General features: G+C 47.3%; 1 protein-coding gene across 3 annotated transcripts in view; it reads left to right on the top strand.

Annotated features, from left to right (window-relative positions):
* CACNA1H (calcium voltage-gated channel subunit alpha1 H) overlaps window positions 1-25272 on the top strand; it is a 132712-nt gene that overhangs the window by 56124 nt on the left and 51316 nt on the right. For all 3 annotated transcript variants that reach the window (XM_087878497.1, XM_060684033.2, XM_060684032.2), the window contains exons 3-7: window positions 14180-14291; window positions 14575-14708; window positions 15216-15313; window positions 20100-20259; window positions 23878-24193. In XM_087878497.1, coding sequence (XP_087734623.1) covers window positions 14180-14291; window positions 14575-14708; window positions 15216-15313; window positions 20100-20259; window positions 23878-24193 — 820 coding nt within the window. The remainder of the gene's footprint in view (window positions 1-14179; window positions 14292-14574; window positions 14709-15215; window positions 15314-20099; window positions 20260-23877; window positions 24194-25272) is intronic.

The following is a 25272-nucleotide window of genomic DNA, read 5'->3' as shown; positions in this document are numbered from 1 at the left end:
CCCTGAGATGAAGCTAGCACTGTTGTGGAGGTGATTTTATCATTGGAGGGGGTCACTTATTGGGGGCACCCTAGGCAGTGGCTTCCATTGTTGGGGTTCAATCATTCAACACCGTCCTGTGGTAGCCATATAAATTATGCAAATAAATAAGTTCTTTCCTGATGAAATGGGAAAGAGTTTCAGAGAGTTTGCAGTTTAACTCGGACAGGGCATTCTGCTTTGGATTTTTGCTCTTGCTTTGAGTATTATTTACTGTGCCTGTTTTAATTCTGTTGTTGACCATCCAGAGTCTTTAGGGATTACCGCAGGATACCAAATCAATCAATCAGTGAATGAATAAAATAGTCCAACATCGTTAATCCACTACCTAATTTTTTTATGTCCATTACTGAGTTTATTTTCGCTGCCACCCTCTGTTTCTGCTATTCTTCCATGGTCTTCAGATTGTTTACGAAATTGATTCTTTGGGCTGTCTGGTGTGAGGACTTTAATCACAAGTCGTGTTTTCCTCATGAGGAGGACCCCTGTGGAAAACAAGGAGTGGGGGCAAGGAGTGGAGATGTACACAGACACGACCCCAACAAATCTCTCTGCTGGTTAGCGTGTCCTGCCTCTTGTGGCTGAGTTGAGCCTTCATAAGCCCAGAAGGGGCAGTCCTGGCCAATCTCCCCTTCTCAGCCACCCACCCAGGTGCTGAGATCTGCTGGGTCAGCTTTTCTGGGCAGGGGTGGGTTCTACTTACCTTTACTACTGGTTTGCAATGGGAGCGTGCGCGTGCTTGCTTCGCTCGCACGCACGGACACACTTCTGTACATGTGCAGATGGTACCTTATGACGTCCAGGTGGGTGGGCAGAGCCTCCCACTCCTTTTACTACCAGTTCTCAAGAACCGGACAGAACTGGGAGCAACTCACCACTGTTTCTGGGGGGGCCTGGGAGCCATGCCTGCCCTCCTTTCCATCTCTTTCTCTTTAGGCAAATTCCCAGCCTCCATTCAGAAAGCTCCTATTGATTCCAAGCCAAATTAGCATTTTTTCCCCCTGCTGGAAGCCCAGCAGCTCCTGGGGCTCCGAGACAAAAGCTCTTCAGGGAGGGTCCGCCTTCGAAAGGGGTAAATTACAGCTCTTCTGTTCCCCCTTCATGGCTCCTGTCTAAGCAAAGCCGGTGGCCTAGTTGTGACACCAGCCACAAGATTGCAGAGCAAGCAGCTTTAATGGCTGCATGGGAGCAAGAGCCGTCTTTCCCAAAGGCATGAAATTCCCCAGGGTTTGGAGAGGCAGGAACAGGGCTTAGTATCACTGGTTGACAGTGGAGAACCCTCCATGGAAGCAGCCTCTTCTGCTCTCTGCCCAGGTCATCCAGGGCCCGGCAATAGAGTTGAAAGGGACCTTGAAGGTCTTCTAATCCAGGGGTCCCCAACCTTGGCAATTTTAAGACTTGTGGACTTCAACTCCCAGAATCCCTCAGCCAGCTAGCCGAGGGATTCTGGGAGACCCCTGTTCTAGTCCAATGTCCTGCTCAAGCAGGAGATCCTATACAATTCCGGACAAATGGCTGTCCAGTTTCTTCTTAAAAACTCCAGTGATGGAGCACCCACAACTTCTGAAGGCAAGTCATTCTACTGGTTCTCACTGTCAGGAAATTTCTCCTTAGGTGTAGGTTGCTTCTCTCCTTGGTTAGTGTCCATCCATTGTTTTTTGTCTTGCCTTCTGGTGCTTTGGAAAATAAGCTGACCCCTTGACCCCTTCTTCTTTGTGGCAGCCCCTCAAATATTGGAATGCTGCTATCATGTCACCATGATATGACCAGAACTGACTGAGAACGTTTTGAAGACGTCTCCAAAGATTTCCATGCTGGTGGCCACTTTACAAAAGGGCTCTTTGAAAGCATCTGGCTTTAGACGGTCGGTTGGTTTGGCTCGAAGGAGAGCTGCATCTTTCAATTCCCAACTTGTTGCTGATTTTTATCTCTTTTATTTATTTTTAAAATGCATGATGAAACTCACATGTCCCCCAACTCCCAATAACTCTTAGTTCAATCATGCAGTCATGGATTCACCTTTTTTTTCCCAAGGTGAGTTAAATTTCTGCACTCTTGTAGGATGGATCTGAACTTCATTCCAATGGTTCTGTCCTCCTGAGTGCAGAAGAGACCACAACGACATTTAAAGCACAATTCTCCTTTTTTTTTTTTTAATGCCTCCTCCCCACAGATGCCCCTGCATGGGGTTCTTCTTTACGACAGATCCTCTGCAACATTGTGAAGAAAGAATGGCCAATTAATCTGGAGACAACTGAAGGTTAGAATCTGACTCTGGGGGAAGGCCAAAGGGGGTGACTTGCCCAGGCTTGTGCCTTGATGCGTTTGGACAATCCCCAAAAGGCTTGCCAATTGAGCGCAACCTTTCCCCAATGCCCAGATGGACCAAGCTGGACTCCCCATTTCGGAGAGCCGTCACATAGAATCCCAGAAGTTAATTAGGAGGAGCTGCAATCTTTAATTGAGCTGCCTGTTGACAAATACAGTGCCCAATTAAAAGGCAGCTAATTAAAAGCACAATATTTAGAACAATTCAGGGGAACGCTCTATTAGACAGGCTCAAGTGATGGATGGCGCCACTAAGGAGCCGACAATCAGCTGAAGGCAACCCTACTCATAGGGCCGAGAGAAATTCCTACTGATGCCATTTCACTGGCCTGATTGAAGGTCCCTTAATTTAGAACAGGGGTCTCCAACTTGGCAACTTTAGGCCTGGGGGAATTCTGGGAGTTGAAGTCTGCCAAGGCTTAAAGTTGCCAAGGTTGGAGACCCCTGATTTAGAAGCCTCGGCTAGTGATTCTTTGTAGACGTAGCCAAAAACATTGCCTAAGTTGGCACAGTTTTCATTAAAAATTCAGGGTAGAGGATTGTTTGCCCAGCCAACAGAAGCTGCTAGACCTCAAGATTGAGTCACTCCAATGTTGAGTAATATAGGTAGTCCTCGACTTACAACAATTCATTTAGTGACTGTTCAAAGTGACCACAGCACTAAGAAAAGTGACTTATGGCCATTTTTAACAATGACAACCTTCTGTAGCATCCCCATGTTCATGTGATCAAAATTCAGACGCTTGGCAGCTGCTTCATACTTATGACTGTTACTGTGTTCCAAGGTCATATGATTCCCTTTTGCGACCTTCTGATGAGCAAATGGGGAAGCCAGATTCACTTAACAACCAGGTTATTAACTTATCACTTATGCAGTGATTCACTTAGCAATTGTGGCAAGAAAATGGGGCAAAACTCACTTAACAAACGTCTCACTTAACAACAGAAGTGTTGGGCTCAATTGTGGTCATAAGTTGGTCAAAACAAGGATCTTTTTCAAGATCCATGCCGGTCATCACTTTGTAATCTTCTCCCATGTCTTCCTTTTGTCGTATTCTGAAGCCCCCCCCCTCATCATCATCAAAAAGCCCCCCCTCCCCCAGGTCCTGGGACTTTTTCTTCCAGTAGGGATACCGTTTCAGCCCTTGAGATTTCAAGACTTCACCTTGTCTCCAGATCCATCCGTCTCTTCTTGGGGGTGGCATTCCATCCTCTGGACAGTCCCTGCCACCATCTCATTGTAAGCTTTATGACCTGTGAAATTGGCTTAAGTATTGATCGGGTGCCTGTTGTTTAGGTGGACAGAGGCAAAAAGAGAAGCGGTTCCACTTCGTTGCATGGGACGTGTGTTGGCGGGGGCTCATTTCCAAGCTGCGCCAGGTGCTTTGTGTGCCTTCTCACCTGTGGCTTAGTCCCGACTTAGCACCATGTCAGAAGGGGTAGCCAAGGGTGGAGTGGAGGGAGAGGAGCAGACCAAAGAGAGATTAATGACTCCTGGCCCAGGTGGGGTGACACAGGGGGGCCCCCAACAGTCTTGCACAACCTTGTTTCACCTCCCATCATCCCCTCCGTGCACACAACTGCAGGCCAAAGCCACCTGGCCTTGACTCCCTGCCCTTCTAGATCAAAGAATGAGATGGCAACTGGTGTTGCTGTTCCAACGGGCAACCCTCCCCCCACCTTTGACTGCTGGTTTCATTTCCTCTTTTAGGTTGTGGGGGGGGGGAACCCAAAAGTTTTCTCAGGACTCAGCTAGAACGGCTTGCCTCCAGAGGTTGTGGGGGCTCCATCACTGGGAGTTTTTAAGAAGAGATTGGACAGCCATTTGTCTGAAGTGGCCTAGGGTCTCCTGCCTGAGCAGGGGGTTGGACTAGAAGACCTCTGAGGTCCCTTCCAACTCTGTTATTCTGTTAGAACCCTGGAAGGGGAAAATACAAGGAAGAAAAATGTTCCTCAACATTAGGAATAACTTCCAACTGAAGATGTTGGGCAGATGAATAGTTTGCTTGGGGAACGAGGGAGACCCTCCATTGCTGAGAACACGGGGACAGGACCCTCTAAAACCTCCCGCTAGATGAACTTTAAGGCCGGACAAAATGCCCTCGAGAACCTCTGATTTGCCTCCCAAATCCCCAGCCCCTTCCCCCTTTGAGAATCTCCCTGTTCCTCTGCCCCTCAATACCACAAGGCCAAATCGAGGTTGCCCGGAGTCCACTATTTTCTCAGTGAAGGAAGGATGTTATGCAGCCTCCTCTCTGCTTGATTAACAAATGGGTCTGCCCCCAGGCAATCTGAGGAATTTATTTGCCTGGTACAGTGGGTTAGGCCCATACCTGATAATCATCCATCATTTTAATTGCTTTCCTGAAAGCACAGCTGACAGGCCCGGGAGGCTACTGGCTTACCATCCCGCACAGCTGGACTGCTGGGAGAAACAAATCCTCAGCGCTTCTTCTGGTACTGAAGGCTGTTGAGTCTGGGATCCAGAAAGGCAACATTAGGTGCATGAGATGAAGACTTTCCAGGAGCCCACTTCAAGTTTGCTTTCCCCAGCTTTCCAGATGGATTGGGTTTCAGTTCCTAAAATCCAATGTCCATAAAAGGGAGTTAAAATCCAAGACGTTGTGGGTGGGGGAGGAGGCAATGGCTGGCATGGTCCAACACAGTTGGAGGAGCTTAGATGAGAGAAGGCTTCTCTCTTGAGCTGGACTGTTGTTAAACATCTGGTGACTCCAATCATTTTTGCTTGATTTTGGCATATTTGGAAGTCCTTAGGAGGTTCCTAGGCAATAGCGTCCTTTCCTGGACAGCTGAAGGCTGCCATGCATCAAAGCTACCCCTTTCCGACATATCTTATCTCAAAAGTCACTAAGAAACCCAAAGTCAGCAGGCTGACGTGGAGATTGGTATTAACGTTGACCGTGCATAATATTGCCACATGGAATTCAAATTCTTCACTCAAACTCCGTGCAGTGAGAAAGAATGCACCGCCCTGCTTCATGTGAGATAAACCTGAATGTGAGAGAGACTCATCCCATGTGGCGGAATCCTTTCTTCTCCAAAGGCTTCCGGTTAGCAGCCTGTGTTACTCTAATAGCAGCAAATTCCAGAAATGGTTGCTCCAGAGCTGTCTATTCTATTGGTAGAGAAGGATTTTGGAGTGGGACTCCACTGCAGCTTTCAAATTTAGCCTGGGCTGTCATTTTCTGTAAGTTCTCTGCCACCCCAGAAGAGAGGATTAAAAATTAATGCGCATCAGATTCAGGAGGACCTTAGGAGAAATGTCTTGATGGGAAATCAGTTCAGTTACAGAACCATCTGGGAGCAGGATGGGCTCCCTTTGGCTGAAATTTTCCTGCTTTTAAGAGAGGGGTAGATTTAGAAGGGGGCCTGGACAACATCCAGGACATCTGGAGAAGATGGATGGATGCCAGGCTGGTCTAGCAAGAGTCCAAGAACATCCCTAAGCCACGGGCTGGAGTCTTGCTGGAGCAATTTTGCTAACTCAACCTGGCAGGTTTCTGTGGAATGAAAAGCCAGCAGTTCAGCCATCTCCCGCGACACAGAAGCTCTGCTGTTCTCACATGCTCTTTGCCAGGGGTTTCAACTGGTGAAGAGGGAGCAATACACCCACCTTATCTCCTTGGTTGGGTCCTCTCTGGCAGAAGGTCTCCCTGGGCAGCTTCTCTTCTTAATAGGAATGCTCGGTCCTCTGGGCTGAAAACCCAGGAATTGACTCTCACTGAGTGAGAAAACACATTGCTAAGTCAAGCTTTTGCTGGACGAGGTGGGATTGTCTCTGCTTCCAGAGGACATTAAGCTATAAATCCTGGTTTACACACTACAGCGATATGCGACCACCTAACTAACCTCACAACTGTTTTAAAAAGGAACAATAACCTTGTCCTTCTTCCAAGGGTCCCTGTTGGTGACACAACCACTTTTATTGACATTCTAAAATAGAGCCATCATGTTCCCATGAATGTTAAGTGTTTTTTAGTCACCAGCGCCCTAAAGTTTTGACCTCAGCTAACTGAGGGAACATGATTTAAAGCAGGCTATAAAATGCAATGTTTAGGAAGGTGTGCTGAAGCAATTTCCTTGTCACTTGTAAATAGGAGATGGATGCTTTTCATTCGGCAGTGATAGCAATCTAAGGAGGTAGAAGGAGCGTCATTGGCCAAGCCAAGCCAGACCTGATAGAAACAATCCAGCCAATCTTTCATATAATTTCCTTTGCCAAACTGGCTGACTCTCTCTAAAATGTTTTAAGCCTTCAGCATTATGGGATGCAAGAAAGCTGCAGTCGGGCAATCCTGGTCTTATTGCTGGTCTACATCCCCCAGCATCTGCTGGCTGGGGATTATGGGAGCTGTAGGTCCATGCCATCCAGAGATCCAAGGTTGCAATGACTATTCCAAGTATTTATTTGTGTTATAAGATAACAATGGCTATGAAATTTATATAATGGCCCTTCTTGTAGGTTGTGTGAAGTCAAGAGCCTGATCCAGCAAGGGGAGACAACCCATCAGGCATTTCTCCTCCTCAGGTGAACTGAAGTGTAAGAACAGAGCCGAGTGTACAAGTAGACGGTAAAGATGGAATCAGGGTTGGCGATTCCACCATTCTGAGCCTCCCCCTTTGATTGAAGTGGCGAAGATTCAAAGAGAAGGTGGCTTGTCCCCTCATAAGTTATTCATCCAGAGTTGGTCTCTTATTACAATGCATTGTGGGGAGGGGATCTTACCAATGTCCAATCAAATGGCTGGCTGCATGATGGCAAATTCCCGTTGGGATCATCCAGTTGGAATGACGGTGCCCAATTGTGGCTTTCCCATCCAATGGCTGGCCTGCTTCTTGGGTTGCTGTCCAAGGTGCTGAAGCCTTCACAGCCCCTGGAGACCTTTTGCATGTCTCCTGATGAAGACATCTTTGCAATGGAGATCTTCAATTGATAACAGGCTTGGATCTTCCGATACTGAGGAATAATAAGGCTGACTTGTCTGTAGCCAGGCAGAATAATTTATCTTGCTGCTTCAACCTTCAAAGAAACTTGACCCAGAATTCTTTATAGGGATTTAGAGCGTATATACCATTTATTATTTCTATATCTCTGTTTCCTTTTAACTCACTATTTGTCATTATTTTTCCACCGGGATATGCCTTGTCCCTGTACATATGTCTGTTGCTCAGAGCTGTGGCAGTGCACCATTGGTTTTCCAACTTGACATCCCTCAGATTCTGCTGTGTTTTCCAACCTTCCCCAGTCACCCTTTGACCAGCTGGAAGAAGGGCCTGGAGATCAGCTTCGCCTTCCTGCTCTTGGCCCTTGGCTCTCCGAGGGACAGCCAAATGCTCTGCTCCCACTTCTGGCAAGTTAATTTATCCAGCCCACAAAATGCAATCTCAAATTTGTTTGCTGCCTTTTACTTCCTCTGTCCTGCTTCGTGATCGCTAGATTCCCTTGGCTCTGGACTATTATCCTGAAAGCTGATGAGATGAAATTGAAAGGGAGGTGTGTGCCGAAGGATGGAAAACAGAGAAGCTGTTGTAGTTGGCTGGAGGAACTCTTTTCAGCTATTTCACCTCTGTCTATGGGCCTCTCTTTCCTCTCCTCCTTCTTTTTCAAGGTTAGGGTCCTTTCCCTTCCCAGCATTCCCTGCTTCCTCCATGGAGGCCTATTCCTAGGGTGGATCTTTGTGCCCCTGCTTGGCTGATCCACACACAATATTTCTCTCCAATCAATCGACTTCCAGCCTCCTCCTCCTCCTCCTTCACCCATCTGTCTAGCGATCCAAAAAGTGCCTGCTCAGTGCAGGCATGTGGGTGGGTGACAGTTCAGAAATAGGAAGCAGCTTTTTTAACCTCTGCTTCTGCGAGGATTGGAGAGAGATTCTCTTTCGAAATGAAAGAGCCGGGCGGAGAGGCCTGAATGCAATGGTGCAGGAAGGAAGTGATATGGACGTACAAAATGGTGCACACATGTGGAGTTCTGTCCATTGTCCTTCCATGTTCCAAAGCAAAAAGGAGACAGGGAGGGGAGGAGATATTCCCTTAGTGATTTAGCCTGGGGCAATTGATTTAGTTCGGTTACAGTTTGGCTTTCAACATTTGGACGTTTCTATTGAGCTGTATCCCATAATATGCATACATGATCAGTGGCGGGGCAGTTAATCAATTAGGGATGGATTGAGAAAGCGGGTTAGGCAAAACAGACCCAGCCATGCATCAGGATAAACTGAGTTACCACTCAGTTAAGAAATTCTTCCTCCTCCTCGGCACTGAATGTGGATACCTATATTGAGTACGGTTCAATCTCAATAGATCTTCTGGTCCTTTAGGACACTGTTTCTCAACCTTGGCAACTTGAAGATGCATAGACCTCAACTCCCAGAATTCCCCAATCATCCATTTGGAGACTTGAAGTCCACACATCTTCAAGCTGCCAAGGCAGAGAAACAGCTTCAGGCCAGTGGTGAAATCCAAATTTTTTTACTACTGGTTCTGTGGGTGTGGCTTGGTGGGCGTGGCTTAGTGGGCATGGCAGGGGAAGGATACTGCAAAATCTCCACTCCCACCCCACTCGGGGGCCAGCCAGAGCTGGTATTTGCCGGTTCTCCGAACTGCTCAAAATTTCCGCTACCGGTTCTCCAGGACCTGTCAGAACCTGCTGGAGTTCACCCCTGCTTCAGGCCATCAAACCACAGACCTCCTCTGCATGTTAATCCCAAAGCTCCCCTCCAAATCTAAGGCCCCTTCATTTAAAATGTTCTGAGGGGAAGGACTGGCAGAAGGGCATCCATTGAGGGAAAATTTTGGAGTGGCGAAATGACCCAGGCTGGGCTGAGCGACCAAAGAAGCCAGCAATGTAAGGGACCTCAGCTGTTCCAACACTCGCAGTTGCTTTTTATTTAAACAAAGAAAAGGGGGGGTGTCAATTTATTTTCCAAAGCACCAGAAAGCAAGACAAGAAACAATGGATAGAATCTAATCAAGGAGAGGAGCAACCTGGAATTAAGGAGAAATTTCCTGACAGTGAGAACAATTAATTAGCAATTAAGTAGAATAGCTTGACTCCAGAAGTTGTGGGTGCTTCAACACTGGAGATTTTTAAGAAGAGACAGAATAGAATAGACAGTCCCTTGTCTGAAATGGTATAGGAAGGGTCTCCTGCTTGGGTAGGGGGTTGGACTAGAAGACTGATGGATGATCTGTTTCTTCTCTTGAAGGGTTGCATGTCTGGACACTGTTTTAGGAAGCGTGTCAGTTGGCAGATCACCAGCTTTTGACCGGCACAAACGGCTGTGCACCCCCTTGGCTTGAACCATTCTCAAAGGGCCATTTTGGCATGAAGAAGCTGCCCTTGTTCCAAGGCAACTGCCTATCAAACAATGCTTGTTTTGAAACCCCCTCCCCCCCCATGTCTGCTGAGCTTGTTTTGATCTTTGCTGGAGTGGCTCCCGTAAGTTCTGTGGGTCTAAGAGTAAAGGTAATGGATTGCGTAAAAGAACGGCTGTGTGCATGGACAGAGGGAAAGAAGGACGGAGGGATGGTCAACCATGTGGGACACAGGAGCAGATTCCAGATTGCACACCCTGACCTACTTTGTGACAGTGACAAATGGCACCGATCTGGGTAATTGCAAGCTTTCTTGCATTCCAGTGGTATCTGATCCTTTTCTTCCGACAGGTGCTGAGTCATGTTTCTCGCCTCAAATAGCAATAAGCGGGTTCCTTGGGCAGCAAAGAGGGGGCCGGGGATGGGGGAAGCAATGCAGGGGATGTCGAGAAACTGCCAGCCCGCCAGGCTGGAGGGAGGAGTCAAGTGAGGGCCTAGCTTGGAGTCCTTACACAGCCACAAGAAGCCTAGAGCTTAACCTCTCCCAAGATCTATGAAGCCTTATCTGCTTGTTCCCAGGGGAAGACAAACTGTATGGGGAGATTCTTGTAATACAGGCGATAAGCAATAAGCTCCTGCTCAGATGGTGTTTAAGAAAGGAGGTGCAGAGGAGTGTTTATGTATTATTTATTTTATAGTATTGCATGGAGAGGCTGCTCAACTCTCCAGACAAATTGCTCACAAAAAGGAAAGAGCAATAAGAGAAAAGAAAAAAGACCAAGCACTAAAGGCCACAGCCTCAAACAAAACTGAGAAGGGCTCAGCCACCATCCCGCGTGCTTTTCTGCTGGGGACAAGAGCAGGGACAAGGGGGGGGGGTCATATTTTGGCTTGCTCCCAACAGGCTGGCCAGCCAGCTTCAGAGGCCCCAGCCAGGTGCCCCGAAGGCCCAGGAGCTGCTGAGGAAACAGCAGCCCGAGACCAGAATTGAAAGGTATTTCAAAGGTTCATAAAGTGGCAGTCTCATTTCCAATGTGCTCCCATACATTTGGAAGAACCTGGCTGCATGTACAGCCTCCCCTTCCTTCCTTCCTTCCCTCTCTCCCACTCCCATCCCATCCTGGCTCCCATCAGGGATAACACAGAGCAAAGGGCATCTCCATCGGCAGCTTCTCTGCTTCTCCAGTTCTTGCAGGGCCAAGCTAAACCAAGACAGAAAGCATAACTCTCGACAAGCCACCTTTCTGCCCTCACCCCCCCCATTTAATTACTCCAGAGTGACCTCTTGGTGGCACGCCAGTCATAAGTGGCGCTGTGAGAGAGGCCGGTGTGTCGGATGGGTGTGCACAGCAGTAAATCCCGCCGAGTCTATTGGAGAACAAAAGATGGCTTGTTTATGCAGTTGGAAATGTGACACAAATTCTCCGGCAGGTTTATCTGCTACCTCCAGTATATAAACCCTTGCAGAGTGCAGGATTTCTGGGCTGGCATCCTTCCTCCCTTTTACTCTTCCTCTAGCAGGCAGGAATAATGTGATTATAAATCAGATAGATTGGCCTTTCTGGATAGAAAAAAGCTCCCCTTCCCAGCCTCTCCAATCGCAACTCACTTTCTCTTTATTTCTATCACAAGTAAGTAAGCAAAAGTATAGATTTATCGTTTATTTACAATGTAAAATATTTCCTCTTGCCAGATTAGAAATACTTTAGCTGGGAAACAATGATACCCACAGCAGTTATTTTCCAAAAGGGATTGGATTCATGCTTCCTGCTAAGCAATGATCGGTTTCATCACGTTTTATTGGCTAAGCCATAAGTAACTAGGTTTGCCCTAAGCCTAGCCAAACCATACATAGCTGGCCAGGCTGTGAGCCCCACTTTGTAAGCCAAATCTATTCTTGAGGGGAATTTTTTTTTTTTTGCCCAGTTCTGTGAACTTCTGTCTCCAACCCCTTTGCTTTGCTTAAGATTGAGTTCTGCAGCTGGGAGGGAAGAGTCTATTTTTTGCATTTTGCAAAAATGTTGCACATTGCAAATATTTTTTGCACATTTGTTGCACATTCAGTTGGAAAGTGAGTCAAGGTGCAAAGGAGTTAACCATGCACAGCCTATCAACTCTTGAGGTATTTATGTCAACACATCTATCCCATAACATGCTCTTGGCTCTTTCCGAGAGGCACCAAATTCTAGGGATTCCTCAAATTCTTGCAAAATAGACCTCGCTTTGTAGCACATCTCAGTCCAAAAGGAGGTCAAGCATGAAGCTTCACTCCACATTATTTTCTCAACGGGTCAGGTGTCCCATCCCAAAAGAAGAAGAAGTTTGAAGCTTTGGGACACCATTGATCCCCATCAATGCTTCCTCTGGTGAGAGAATGAGAATGAGGAGCTCCCTCTGCAGCAGAGGAGATGGGAAGCTCTCATGACCTGTGAACATTTTTTAGGCAATCCCTTGTTCATGATGCTGCTAGCCTCCTCCACGTCTGTGGAGATTCTCAGTCATCCAGGTCATGGTTGACCCAAAGGTCTTTTTTCAAGACACAACTGGACTTCCTTGGGTTTTGCTTGAAGACATTTTGCTTCTTGTCCAAGAAGCTTCTTCAGTTCTAATGGAATTCCCACCATTCAGTCAGAACTGAAGAAGCTTCTTGGAGGAGAAACGAAAGTCTTCAAAGAAAAATAAAGGGCAGTTGCCTCTTGAAAAAACATCTTATTGAAGCCTCCAGGGCTTCTCTTGATCCAGGGTGAGCAAAGGGAACCTGTGGATCTGTTTCAAATCTTCAAACCAGGTTCTTTCTTGGGAGGATGGGGGGGGGGTGTCTTTTGTGGCAGAAACAAGAGGCTCCCCCCCATCCCCCATGTATGCCGTGTCCTCCAGAAAAAACACACAGCTACCGCAGAGGCTGGTGTTGCTTTCATTTTGACATCAAGTTAAACCATATTTCTTTACCTGAGCAGATTTAGAGTTGAAAAATAAGATCTCTTTATGCTCAGCCTTGCTTGCTTCTTTTCATGTCTCAGTTTTGCTGGTGCTTTTTATTCTTATTATGGCTCCCCTGATGTGGAGAAGATTGGGATTTAAGTGAAAGACAAAGAAGCTTCTCAAAAAAGTCGGCTTTGAAAGGGCAAAAGGCTATGTTTTTGCAAAATTTCTTCCCTTGAAAAAAACATTTTCCCCAGAAACCCTACTCAAAACATTGCAGCTTTTATCCAAACGCTCTCCGGGAACTGGTTTTCATTTTTATTTCAGTTTTGCTGGTGTGTGTGTGTGTGTGTCCCTACTAAAATGACTTTTAATTCATCCAATTTCTCCTTTTTTTTAAAAAAAAAAAGGAGGGGGGGTTTCCTTAACCAGCACGGTTGCATAATTAAATGCAGTTTGCCTGATGGGAATTCCGCTTTAAGTCATTTTTCCTCATTTTCTTCCCTGCAGTTTCCAGCACTTAGCAAATAGCCCATTTTTTTGTAGTCGGGTGATTTGAATAATGAGAAAGTGGAGTGTTTACAAAAGTGCTTCCACTTCCAGGGCAAACCTTTCCCCTTCCTCCATCTGGGAATTGAAGTGGGGGCACCTGCCTCCAATCCCCCCCCTCTCCCTTTGGAAAGCCTTCCCTCCAACTGCATTCTCAACCTTCCTTCCTGCAGGTGCATCTCAACCCTTTCAGAGGCTGCCTCCGCCTCAAGTTGTCTTAGATACACAATAACAGAGTTGGATGGGACCTTGGAGGTCTTCTAGTCCAACCCCCTCCTCAAGCAGGAGATCCTATACCATTTCAGACAAACGGTTGTCCAATCTCTTCTTGAAAACCTCTAGTGATGGAGCACCTACAACTTCTGGTGGCAAGTTGTTCAACTGATGAATGGTTCTCACTGTCAGGAAATTCCTCCTTCGTTCTTGGTTGGTTCTCTCCAGGGGTGAAATCCAGCAGGTTCTGACAGGTTCTGGAGAACCTTCATGCTTCCTCTTTTGGTTATTTTGATTTGTTTAATGCTCCTGCTTCTGGTTTTTTCTTTTTTCTTTTTGCTGAGTGTATATTTTCTAAACTGAAGCCAACCTAGAGAGGGAAAAAATATGTTAAATTGTATAAACCTCTGACCTCCTTTTCTGTGTCTCTCCTTATCCTTTTCTACCCCTTTATTTTATTGCTCAATTCTTGGACTGCAGACGTTATTCATCAATATAAATGGTATGTCTGTTCTTCTACCCTCGACGTCTGGGCAGGAAAGGAAAGGAAGCAGGCCACCGTCTCAGTTTTATCTCTAGGATGCTTTTCAAGATGTTTTTATGGATGTTTTTCTACTTATCTCTGTAAGTTAGCTGTAGATATTAAAAGAGACACAGCGGCTTTCCTAATAATCATTCGAATTCCAGGCTCTTGGTTGCCACGGGGGTTTCTAAGACCTGGGAGGCAGACTGTGTCTCCCAGAAGCAGCAGCAGCAGCATCTCAGGTTCTCCTTAACTCTGCTTTCCCACCTGGTTCGAGCATGTCAGCATGCTGGTTATCCTCTTGAACTGCGTCACTCTCGGGATGTTCCAGCCATGTCAGGATATCAGGTGCCAAACGGAAAGGTGCACAATCTTGGAGGTAAGAGAGACACATCGCTTTTTTTCATGTGGGCTTGGACCTCAGCCTCTTCAAGCTTAAGGGTTGGTCTCCAGCTACTAATGGCAATTTCTCCTGAGTCTTGAGAAGTCTGCAGGTAGGGTGTGCCCTGGGAAGTGTCCTTCAAGGTCTAAGACCCTCAGGGGTGAAACGGAGGCTGAGGTTTAGGGCGAAGTCAAAGCACAAGGTCTGGACCAGCTCAGCCTCGGGTGGAACGCACGGTCCTCCTTCTCTCCATTGTGTGGCATTCTTGTTTTAAATCCAGGCATTTGATCACTTCATCTTCGCCTTCTTTGCTGTGGAGATGGTCATCAAGATGATCGCCCTGGGGATCTTTGGCCACAAATGTTATCTAGGAGACACCTGGAACCGCCTCGACTTCTTCATTGTCATTGCTGGGTCAGTAGACTAAACGCTTCTTGTGGGCTCCCTGGTGCTCTCTGGCCTGGGTTGTTTCATTGCAGACCTTTCATGACCCAGCTAGGTAACATCATCAGTGCTAGAAAGGAGGGGGGTTTCTGGAGAGGAGGAGGAGGACTGTGTAGTCCTTGATGTTCTCTGAACTGGGTTGTTTTCTTGCAGACATTCCATTATCAATTAAGTAACACCACAATGGTATGACAAGCACTCCTTGCTTGATTGACGGTGCTGAAGGCCCACCCAGATTTGATGGATGTGCTGTGGATAGAGATGGCAGGGATGATTCCAGCTTCCTTCTAAGTTTTTTTTTTCCCTGAAAGGAAGCATGATCTGTCCAACGTAGTAACCTGTTTTTACACTCCCAAAGGTTGACAAAAAATATTGCCGATATAAGAAACCTGGTTAAGGTCCGACTGCCTCAGCCTGTGTTTTTCCCCCTTCCTCACCTCTCGTCTTTCCTTCCTCCTTTCTTTCTCTCTCTCCCAGCATGATGGAATATTCTCTGGATGGACATAATGTCAGCCTTTCAGCCATCCGGACAGTGCGGGTTCTCAGGCCCTTACGAGCCATTAACAGAGTGCCAAGTAAGTCGGAGCTTTTTGGCCCTTTGTGGTGGGGGGGCTTCCTTGTGGGGTGGATGCATGGGGGGAATTGGGTCCTGCAGCCCATTTCTTGGGTACCGGTGGTCTGACTGCCAGAGCTTCGTTTTGCAAAAGTCCTGTGAAATCCTGACCAGGTGAGCCTCCAAAATCCAGGCCTGTCTTAGCTCCAACGTGGGGGTTAGCTCACGGTCCAGGAAAAAGAATATACTGATTTGAATGCTTTCATTTTATTCATAACCCCACCCCACCCCCAAAGAAAAACTCAAGGCGACATAAGAGCCCTCCATGAAGAAGATGAAGGAGCAGATTCACATCAGCCACTCTGGGTCCTCTTATCTAGCCAGTGCTCTTCCCCCTGGTACCTTCTAGGTGTTTGGGACTACAAACTCCAGAATCCTCGGCCATCTCCACTCCCTCCCTCCCTCCCTCCCTTCCTTCCTCCCTTCCTCCCCGGTCTTCATTCTTTTTCTCATTTGTTGACTTTGAGAACTGTAATTTTCTTGGCCCTCTTCATGTTTGTTTCTGTCTTCGTGGATTACTCTGGAAAAGCTAATAAAACTATTAATGTCAAAAAGACAAGATGAATGCAGCCCACGTGGCCTGGAGGGGCCATCCATTCCAACTCTCCCCGGCTGGGCTGCTCAGCAGCTGGCGTCCTTGACATCTCCCAACCCCCAGGAAGTGCAAACCCCAGGCCTTCCCAGATTAAGCTAAGCAGCCCCCGCCCCAAAGATGAAATTGATCAGCCTGCCAAGTCAATGACTGCTGGATCCCGGCATCAAAATCCACCCTGCTGGACAGCAGGAATGGATGATGGCCACACCTAGCCCCTGATGGACTGCAGGACATCAAAGAGGTTACTGGGGGAGACAGCTCGGCAGAAAAAGCCAGGAAAAAAAACCCAATTTTGCCATTGCTAGAAGTTGGTTCCTGAGCAATGGGGAGAAGCAGCTGAGGGAGAAGACTTTTAGTCCTCCCACTCCCCAATGATCATGGTTCTCCTGGCCCTTCCCTGAATATGCAGGAGAGCCCCAGAATAATAGAGTTGGAAGGGACCTTGGGGGTCTTCAAGTCCAACCCCTGTTCGAGCAGGGGATCCTGTACTATTTCAGACAAGTGGCTGTCCAATCTGTTCTTAATAACCTCCTTCTCACTGTCAGGAAAGTTCTCCTGAGATCTCGGTTGCTTCTGTCGATTCATTTCCATTCATTGTTTCTTTTTCTTGCCTTCAGGGGCTTTAGAGAATAGCTTGACTCCCTCTTCTTTCCGGCAGCCCCTTAGATATTGGAAGGGGGTCTCTAGTTTTCTAGATCTCCAGATCTCTGGTTCTGCATTATCTGGAATCCACTGGGCTCTGCTCAAATGGTTCTTCAGTCCTCCGTTTGGTTGCCCGAGGAATGCATTTTGTCATTTGGGATCTTTCCAAAGGACCCCCCCCACTTCTGTCCCCCCCTCCTGATTGTCGACTGAATTTCTGGTTCTGCAAAGACACGTCCGGCAGCCCTTCAGCTGCCAGGCCAAACCAGCCCTGAGTTTGCCTGCTTGGAGAGGTTCAAGTGAGCGTTAAGCCCTTTCCAGCTGTTTTTCTCTCCAATCCAATTTGGAAGCTAAGCCAACCAGTCAAATTCATTTCCTGGTTGTGCCCACTTGGCTTTGAGTGATTCTTAGCTGATATGCTAATACAGCAGCTCCTTGATTGCTTTTCATCAGAAATCCTATTTCGCTGAGAGCTGATGCAACAGAAGAAAAACAGGCTAGGCACTTGCCAAGAAAGCAGCGTCCATGTTCTCTCGCATTGTCTGAAAAGCTTTTCAGCGGAATCCGGTTCTTGGGATGGCCATCTCTCCCGGCAGCCTTAGTGAAGGGAGACGTGCCAGTCCGAGCAGTTTCCCTTCTGACCAGTTCTAATGCCAGTTGAGGAAGGCCGCTTGGAGAGTCTGGCATTTCTTGCAAAGTTCCATTTGCTGGAACTGGTTTACTGATGAGAAGCTGAGAAGCGGGAGGGAGGGAGAGACAGAGAGAGGAGTCCTGGCCTTGAGAGATTGTGGGAGAATTTCTGCCCCCTGGACTCCTTGGGGCTTCTGAGCTGGTTTGTTTGCTTGCAGATGTTACAACCATGGTGAGGGAAGGTGATCTGAATTCAGGCCCTTGGCCACAGGCAGGGGTTTACAACAGTTGCAGCATTCTGGGGGTCATCTGATTGCCATTGGTTACCTTCCCAGCTGGGTTCCAACAAGCAAAATCAATTGGAGTTGCTGGATTTGCTTAACGACTGTGTGACTCACTTAACAACCACACTGATCCACTTAATAGAAAAGGTTATAAAATCGAGCAGGACTCCGTTAGCAGCTGCCTTGCTTCGCAGTGGTTCCAATTGTGGTCATGAGGACTTTCCATGCTCCCCACAGTTGCCACCCAAAGGCAGGAACAGGTTTCTAACATCTCACTTCGCGGGTGAACATCTTTTGGGAAAGGCACCTCTCTTTAGTCCATTGGTCCTCATCTGGTGACCCACGAGGCAGGGCAAATTTTGGGCTGGAGCAATTTAGATATCAGGAACAAGCCACCTCATTGAAGATGGATCCCAAATACCTCCTTCCCCAATCTAGAAGATCACGAAGATCTTCTTCTAGAAGATCTAGAAGGTCACCTTGAGGAGGATGCAACATCTGAGCCCCAGGGAGACCATGGAGCAGCTTCTGAGGAACCTTGAGAAACTTCTGCATCTCAGTACATTTTCAGATATTGATTATTGAAGCTATAAAACCGAAATGCCTCTGAACGGCATTGTTCCATCTTCTAACCTAAAAATTGCTTCCTGTGACTGCGTATCCTTTGTTCCGTCTCTTTCTCCCACTCTGAGATCATTCAGGGAGTCCCATCTATGGGTGCCATGATGGAAGATGCCAAACTTTAACCAGATGGCTTCAGAGGTCCTTTTATTGTGCTCCTGCCCCTATTGGGACACAATTATGTCCAAGGAAGGTGGGAGAATTTGGATTACTGGAATAAAATGTGGGTTTACAGAATGGGCCCTGGAGTTGGAGGTACTGTATGCAACTGTCCAACCTCCTCGCTATCTTAAATTGAGTTTATTCAGGGCGTTTCTTTGCAAGGCCCAGATAATTTGCTTTGTTTTGTTTTTCTCCAAGTTAGCAAAAAGGAGAGCAAAACTTATTCTAATCATCTAAGAGAACATTAGTACTAATATTCACATTAGCATCAGTGTTATCAGCCTTATGTTTATGCAAATTCTTAGTGTGCTTCATTATTTAGCAGAAGCCTGAAGCTCAGCTTAGTATTCCAAATCAGAGCAGCCCCTTCCTTCCAGATGTCTCCAAGGATGCAGCTTAGGGCTAAGTTGGTTAGGAAGATCCAGGGTTCAACCCAGCCCAGCAGGTTCCTTTCAAGGAAGAAGTCATTTCCAGATCCCCTTTGATGTGAGACTTAGCTCCTCGGCAAGGATCAGCCAGCCATGGAGCAGATCGACAGCAGTCGGACTGTGGGGATATAATGAATCTTAGATAGCATCGGTTATCCGCGTAATCCTTTCTGATCCCCCAATTCACAGCAAAGCCTTAACGTTTGCTGAGTTTCCTGAAGCTTTTTTTCATATAAATTGGATTCTGCCTGTGGCAGCAGGTACCCTGCCTTCTTCCCACCCCTCTTACAGGTCTTATGCTGGCTGAAGCTGGCCTACAGTTTGCCCACCCACCGACCCACCCCCGCAACAAAAGGCAGGGTGGAAGATGCCTCTGAACCAGTCGGCTAATAACCCAACCCAAGAGAGTCCAATGGCTCTCCTCAGCCCATTATCTGCTAGGAAGCTGACAGTATTGATTAATAATTATTTCAGTTCAGGTGCCAGTTGAGGTCATTTGATCTCAGGATTGAGCTCTTCCACTTCTGATGGCCACCGGTTTAAGTTTTAATACCTTTTCTTTTTGATAACAACTTAATGCAGAAGGTTGAAGATGTGTGGACTTCAACTCCCGGAATTGCCCAGCCAGTTGGCTGGGGAATTCTGAGAGTTGAAGTCCACACTTCTTCATGCTCTCAAGGTTAAGAAACACTGGGTTAATGTGTTTTGTTGCATTCCCTATCTCATACAATGGACCCGTAAGCAGAGATGTCAGGCATAGAACTAATTTAAAGACGTATCCATGGGTTATTGAATCCATGCTATGGGCTGGCCATCTATGTTTTATGTATTTGATGGGGAAGCCATCTGGAAATTCAAAAGCCACGGGCTAGGCCCAGATGTCAATGGCACATCAGTAGAGGAAACTGCAGGGGGAGGGTCTGTGAAGTCACCAGATGTTGACAATGAGTCCAGCAAGTGGATCAAGAAAACTGGCTGACCTTAAGTGATCTAGAAAGCCAAGTTGGGTTCCTTGGATGGGGGGGGTCCATCAAAAATGTCCACAGTTGGAAGCTATAGTGAAGAGATTAAAAACCAGAAGATGGTTAAAAATCAGAAAAGAAGATTAAAAACCAGAAGAAGACACAACCCTCTTCCATGTCTCGCCAGAAGAACAATCTGGACATGGAGCCACTAACTGGACTTGAAAGAGCTTAGTGCTCCATCCCTAGTCTGTATTCTCTAACCAAGACCCCAGCCAGCCCCCAGAATGAACAGAGACCCCCTGACCTCTCCCTGAAGGCCCTTTACAGATGATCTGCCTGGACGAAGCATCATCATCTGGCTGTATCTGTCTCCCAATTTGGCCAAAGCGACCCTGACCCCTCCTTTCTGCTCTCTCCACAGGTATGCGCATTCTTGTCACCCTGCTCCTAGACACTCTGCCTATGTTAGGCAACGTTCTCCTCTTGTGTTTCTTTGTCTTTTTCATCTTTGGCATCGTGGGTGTCCAGCTCTGGGCCGGGCTGCTGAGGAACAGGTGTTTCCTGGATTCCCACGTTCAAAGGTAAGTTTTCCAAAGTTGAGCCTTTCCCTCCCTCTTCTCGCGCCAGCCCTACAGTTGCTAGACGCAGGCAGCCGATTCTGCCCGTCACCAAGCAACTGCAGATAGTTACTTTAATATAGTCTTGGCTTTTTGCTGATAAAGGAGGAGGAGGAGGAGGAGGAGGAGAGAGCAAGCTCCGGGGATTTTCTGCCTGAGGTTTTAAAATAAGTCAAGGCGGCTTCGAACACAATTCACCTTGCCATGGGGATGGGGGCGGGGGGAAGGGGCGAGGGAGACCTCGAAAACCTCTGCTGGCTGCAGCATCTGCCTTATCTTGCTCTTCTCCGAGAGTGTCAGCATCACAGACGCCCCCAGAAAAGGAGACGGTGGGCTTGGTTTGCTGATAAGAGCCATTTGGGGTCTGATTCCCTTGTCTGTTGACCTTAGTGCGAATGACATTTTCCAGCACCGCTGATTAGTCCTGAGAGTGATGCAGATCCGCTTCAATCCATCGGAATAGAGCTGGAAGGGACCCTGGAGGTCTTCTAGTCCAGCCCCCCTGCCTGCCCTATACCATTTCAGACAGGTGGCTGTCCAGTCTCTTCTTAAAAGCCTCCAGTGATGGAGCCCCCACAACTGCTGAAGGCAACTTCTCTTCCACTGGTTGGTTGTTCTCACTGTTAGGACAAAAGACTATTCAAGTGGCCAACCGGATAAGAACCAGAGTTCCTGCCCTTGAATCTGGGATCAATGCTGTTGAGGGTTCCAGGAATCAGTTGAGGCAGCCAAATGGTGGGGCTTCTGTCATTTTATCCCTCTCGCCATTTTATTTATTTATTAAATTTACAGGCCACCCATCTCGAGTTAGCTAAACCACTAATAGGATGGGAAAGAAGGAACAATGTGGAAGGCAATGCACAGCGATATATATACACACATCTATGCACGCACACACGGCCCCACCCAAAAAGAGGGAGGTAAAATCGATGGAAGTAGGCAATCTATCCAACTTTGCCATCCATGTTATTATTTATTATTTATTGCATCTAGAAGTTGTGGGTGCTCCGTTGAAAGTTTTTCAGAAGAGATTGGGTAGCCATTGGTCGGAAATGGTGTAGGATCTCCTGCAGTGGTGAAATCCAATTTTTTTTACTACCGGTTCTGTGGGCATGGCTTGGTGGGCGTGGCAGGGGAAGGATACTGCAAAATCTCCACTCCCACCCCACTCGGGGGCCAGTCAGAGGTGGTATTTTCCGGTTCTCCAAACTACTCAAAATTTCTGCTGCCAGTTCTCCAGAACCTGTCAGAACCTGCTGGATTTCATCCCCAGTCTCCTGCCTGAGCGGGAGTTGGGCTAAATGACCTCCAAGGTCCTTTCCAGCTTCTGTTATTCTGTTATTACGAGCATCAACTGGCTGGAAATGGGAGTACAAACCCTTCCAATTGCTTGAGCCAGACCTGGAAACCAGGATCCTAAGGCGTTCTGGATTTGGAGCTATTTCTGTTGATTTTACCCTGGTTTACTCTGATCTGATTGCAACCCTTCAGCACTGCAAGAATTCCCTAATGTAGGTTTTTGCCCCCATAGCCCGAGATAAAACAGAATAATAAGGTTGGAAGGGACTTGTGGGGAGACTTGTGAGGGGGCCCCCAGGAATGGAGAATTGTTTTCCAATATTGCACCACAAAACAGGAGGACCATTGGCAATACCCTTATTCTGGGAGGAGTCTACAAAAACATCTAAGGAAAAGGGCCCCCCTCCCCACAGGGCTGAGCAAGCGGTGGCCAAAAAACTGCATATTTCTGAAGTCTAAAAGCCAGGCCTGATCAAAGCAAAGGAAAGGTTAGAAAACAAGTCACCCACTCCTTAGCAATTAAAACCTGCCACTATCTCTACCAAGCAGCCAGCCCAATCTCAGCGCAATTAAAAAAAGATTTGAGATAAGCCTTCAGCACCGGTTAATTTCCCTTTCCCTGCTCTTTTTTGCAACCCAAAAGAGGGTCCTTTCCTTGAGAGATGTGCCAAGGGAGAGATTTTATTAAAAAAAAATACACAGCTCCGAAAGGAAGAACTTACTGGGGGGGGGGCGTTCAAGGATGTCCAAGAGAGTTGGACGTGACCATGAAGATGCCAGAAGGAAAGGTCCAGCTCTCATGGAGATTGGGTTGGCCAAACTCTTGAATCCATCACTTGGGCAGCCTCTCACACCTGGGCTGTCCTTTCTTGTGGCTGTGAATTCCATAGGCTAATCACTGCCTTGTGAATTAGCCTTTCCTATTGCAGCTGTCCAATCATTTCCTCCTGGCCTTTCATGTAATGACAAGAAGCTTCCGGAAGAGAATATTTGTAGCTCAGAGTCGAACTATGGAATCCTTGGTGCTCTCTGAGCATCGTCATTTTCTTGCGGACATTTCATGATCCATCTAGCTAATTCCATCAGTGCTAGAAGAGGGTGGGGTTTGCAGAGAAGAGGAGGAGGAGGACTGTGGGGTCCTTGGTGCTCTCTGGGCTTGGCTGTTTTCTTGCAGATGTTTCACGAGCCAACTAGATAACGTCATCAGTGCTAGAAGGGAGAAGGATTCTAGCTTCTAGCACTGATGAGGCTCCCTAGCTGGGTCATGAAATATCTGCAAGAAAATTAAGAACCCCACAAGAACCTCCTCTACCTTGTCTCCTCTTTCTCCAAGATTAAAGAGGCCGGCTTCTGTGAATTCAGCCAAGCCGAAAACTGATTTTCTTGTTTTCTTTTAAAAGCTTTGCAGCTTAAGCAACACAGAGAATTGGGCTGCCAAAGAGCCCTCAGTGCATATAGTTGTAGTGAGCAGTCTGGAAAAAGAGCAAAGTCACGGGTGTATATGTGTGTGTATGTATATATATATATTCCAAGTGTGTCCCACTGTGAGCTATCTTCTTACTCGGAGTTAAGTGAGCATTTCAACCCAAAAGAAAGAGAAGCTTATTAAACAAATCCCCAATCTTTTGGCAATCGGCCCTTCCTGTTTCCCATTTTTATGCTTGGTTGCGTAGTTGGCCGGAACTTTAGATTGGATTTGCATTTTGGTCCCCCCATCGAGCCCTTCCAGGGATCTGGGATAGACAGACGTTGTTCAAGGGGATTAAAGCTATCGTCACAGGATGTCAGCCGTTCCAACTCAAGCTGCCTTTTGCAATTGACCTGTGGAGATTCTGTCAATGCCCACGATGTTCAAGCGGTGCTCCAGATTGCCCCCAAGGTGCCTGTTATCACTGTTGGGACTATCTTTGCTTTCTTTTGCCACAAAATCTACTATTTGATCAATCGGTCTAATATTTGCAGGTCTTTGCTATCTGCAAGAACGGTTGCAGGAATTAGGTTTGGCTCCTTTAGAAAATTAACTCAAGGAGGTAAATTGCTGGAGCAGATTTTTTTTTTCTTGTGCTAATCAAGCTATGCTGAAAACAAAAATGAAAGTAAAGCAGGCTGTTTGCTGTTTGCTGCAACGAGGCAAAACTGCTGGGAGGCAGATTTCTTTTTCTTGTTTTCCTCACCAAAAAAGGTAGGTGTGTCTTATATTCCGAAAAATACAGTATCTGCATCTTAACCATCTCTTGCTTTATTTTTTCCCCCATCCGTCCTTCCTTCCTTCTCCTTCTCAAGGACACACAACCTGACTTTCCTGCATAAGTACTACCGGCCAGAAGAGGGGGAGGAGAACCCATTCATCTGTTCCTCCCTCCGGGATAACGGCATGCAGAAGTGCTCCAGCATCCCAAACCGGAAGGAGTACAAGGTGGACTGTACATTAACCATGGACGCTTACAATCCACAATTGGACTCGCTGGACTTGAGCAGCCACAACGCCTGCATAAACTGGAACCAGTATTATAATGTTTGCAGGACGGGGGACTTAAACCCGCACAATGGAGCTATTAATTTTGATAATATTGGCTATGCTTGGATAGCTATTTTTCAGGTAAGGAGTCTTCTTCCGTGGGTTGCGACAGAGGGTTTGCGATGACCAGCTGCCAGGATGGGGAATTCTCCTCAAGGATGGTTGATGCTGCTGAGCAAGACGCTTCCTCTGCCCTGGGAGGGCCAGCAAAGCAAAATAACTTTAGTTCTTGTTTTATTGTGGCAAACTAACAAGAGCCCGGTGCAAGTTGCAGCAGTGCACAAGTAACTAAAATAATATGATGAGAAATGTTTTCTTGCAGAGATTTCATGACCCAGCTAGGGAACGTCATCAGTGCGAGGAGGAGGAGGAGGAGGACTGTGGGGTCCCTGGTGCTCTCTGAGCTTGGTTGTTTTCTTGTGGACCTTTCATGACCCATCAAGGGAACATCATCAGTGCTGGAACGAATGCCTGCAAGAAAGTAGCCAAGCTCAAAGAGCACCAAGGAACCCATGAGGGCCACCCCCAGAGCAGACCCTGACAGGCTCAGGAAGGGCAGGAAGGCAACCACCCAACGATTGAACTGCAGCCTTCGAAAAGCTGCTGCTCACCTTGAACCGAAAGGAGGTGGGGAGGGAATCGCAGGGTTGTTCTGCAGGCCCTCATCATCTCTTCTGCCCTCCTCCAAATCATACACCCTTATTGTGCGTTTATGGTATAATGGGCTCTCGCCCGTGATTCATTCTAAAAGCAACTCCTGGTACAAATGATGAGAAGCAATTATCTTCTGGCGTGAAAGAGGGAAGACGGGACCTAAATTAACAGTGAAATATTTCAGGTCCCTCCAAGAAGCTACGGAGGCAGGAACTGGCTGGGACACAGCTTATTGCTGACCCCCTCCGCAAGGTGCATTGCCCACCTCATTATATTACAATGTCAATTGTTGGCAGGAGTAAATAAAGAGGCAAATGAAGCGTTCAGCGCATCACCCAGGCTGCTGGCGTTGCACTCTGGAGTTCTCCCAGTTGGAACTGCAATCGCTGAATCTTAACACGGCAGGATTCTTGCCTCGCAGGAATAAGCTTCACCTTTCCCCTTCCAATGGGGGGGGAGGGGGGAGGGCACCGCAAAGCAGCCAGAGAGTTTATGCTCTGCACACC

The sequence above is a fragment of the Pantherophis guttatus genome, chromosome 14, assembly GCF_059756535.1.
Source record: "Pantherophis guttatus breed Tessera chromosome 14, ASM5975653v1, whole genome shotgun sequence".
NCBI lineage: Eukaryota > Metazoa > Chordata > Lepidosauria > Squamata > Colubridae > Pantherophis > Pantherophis guttatus.
This window is presented reverse-complemented; position numbering and strand designations above follow the sequence as displayed.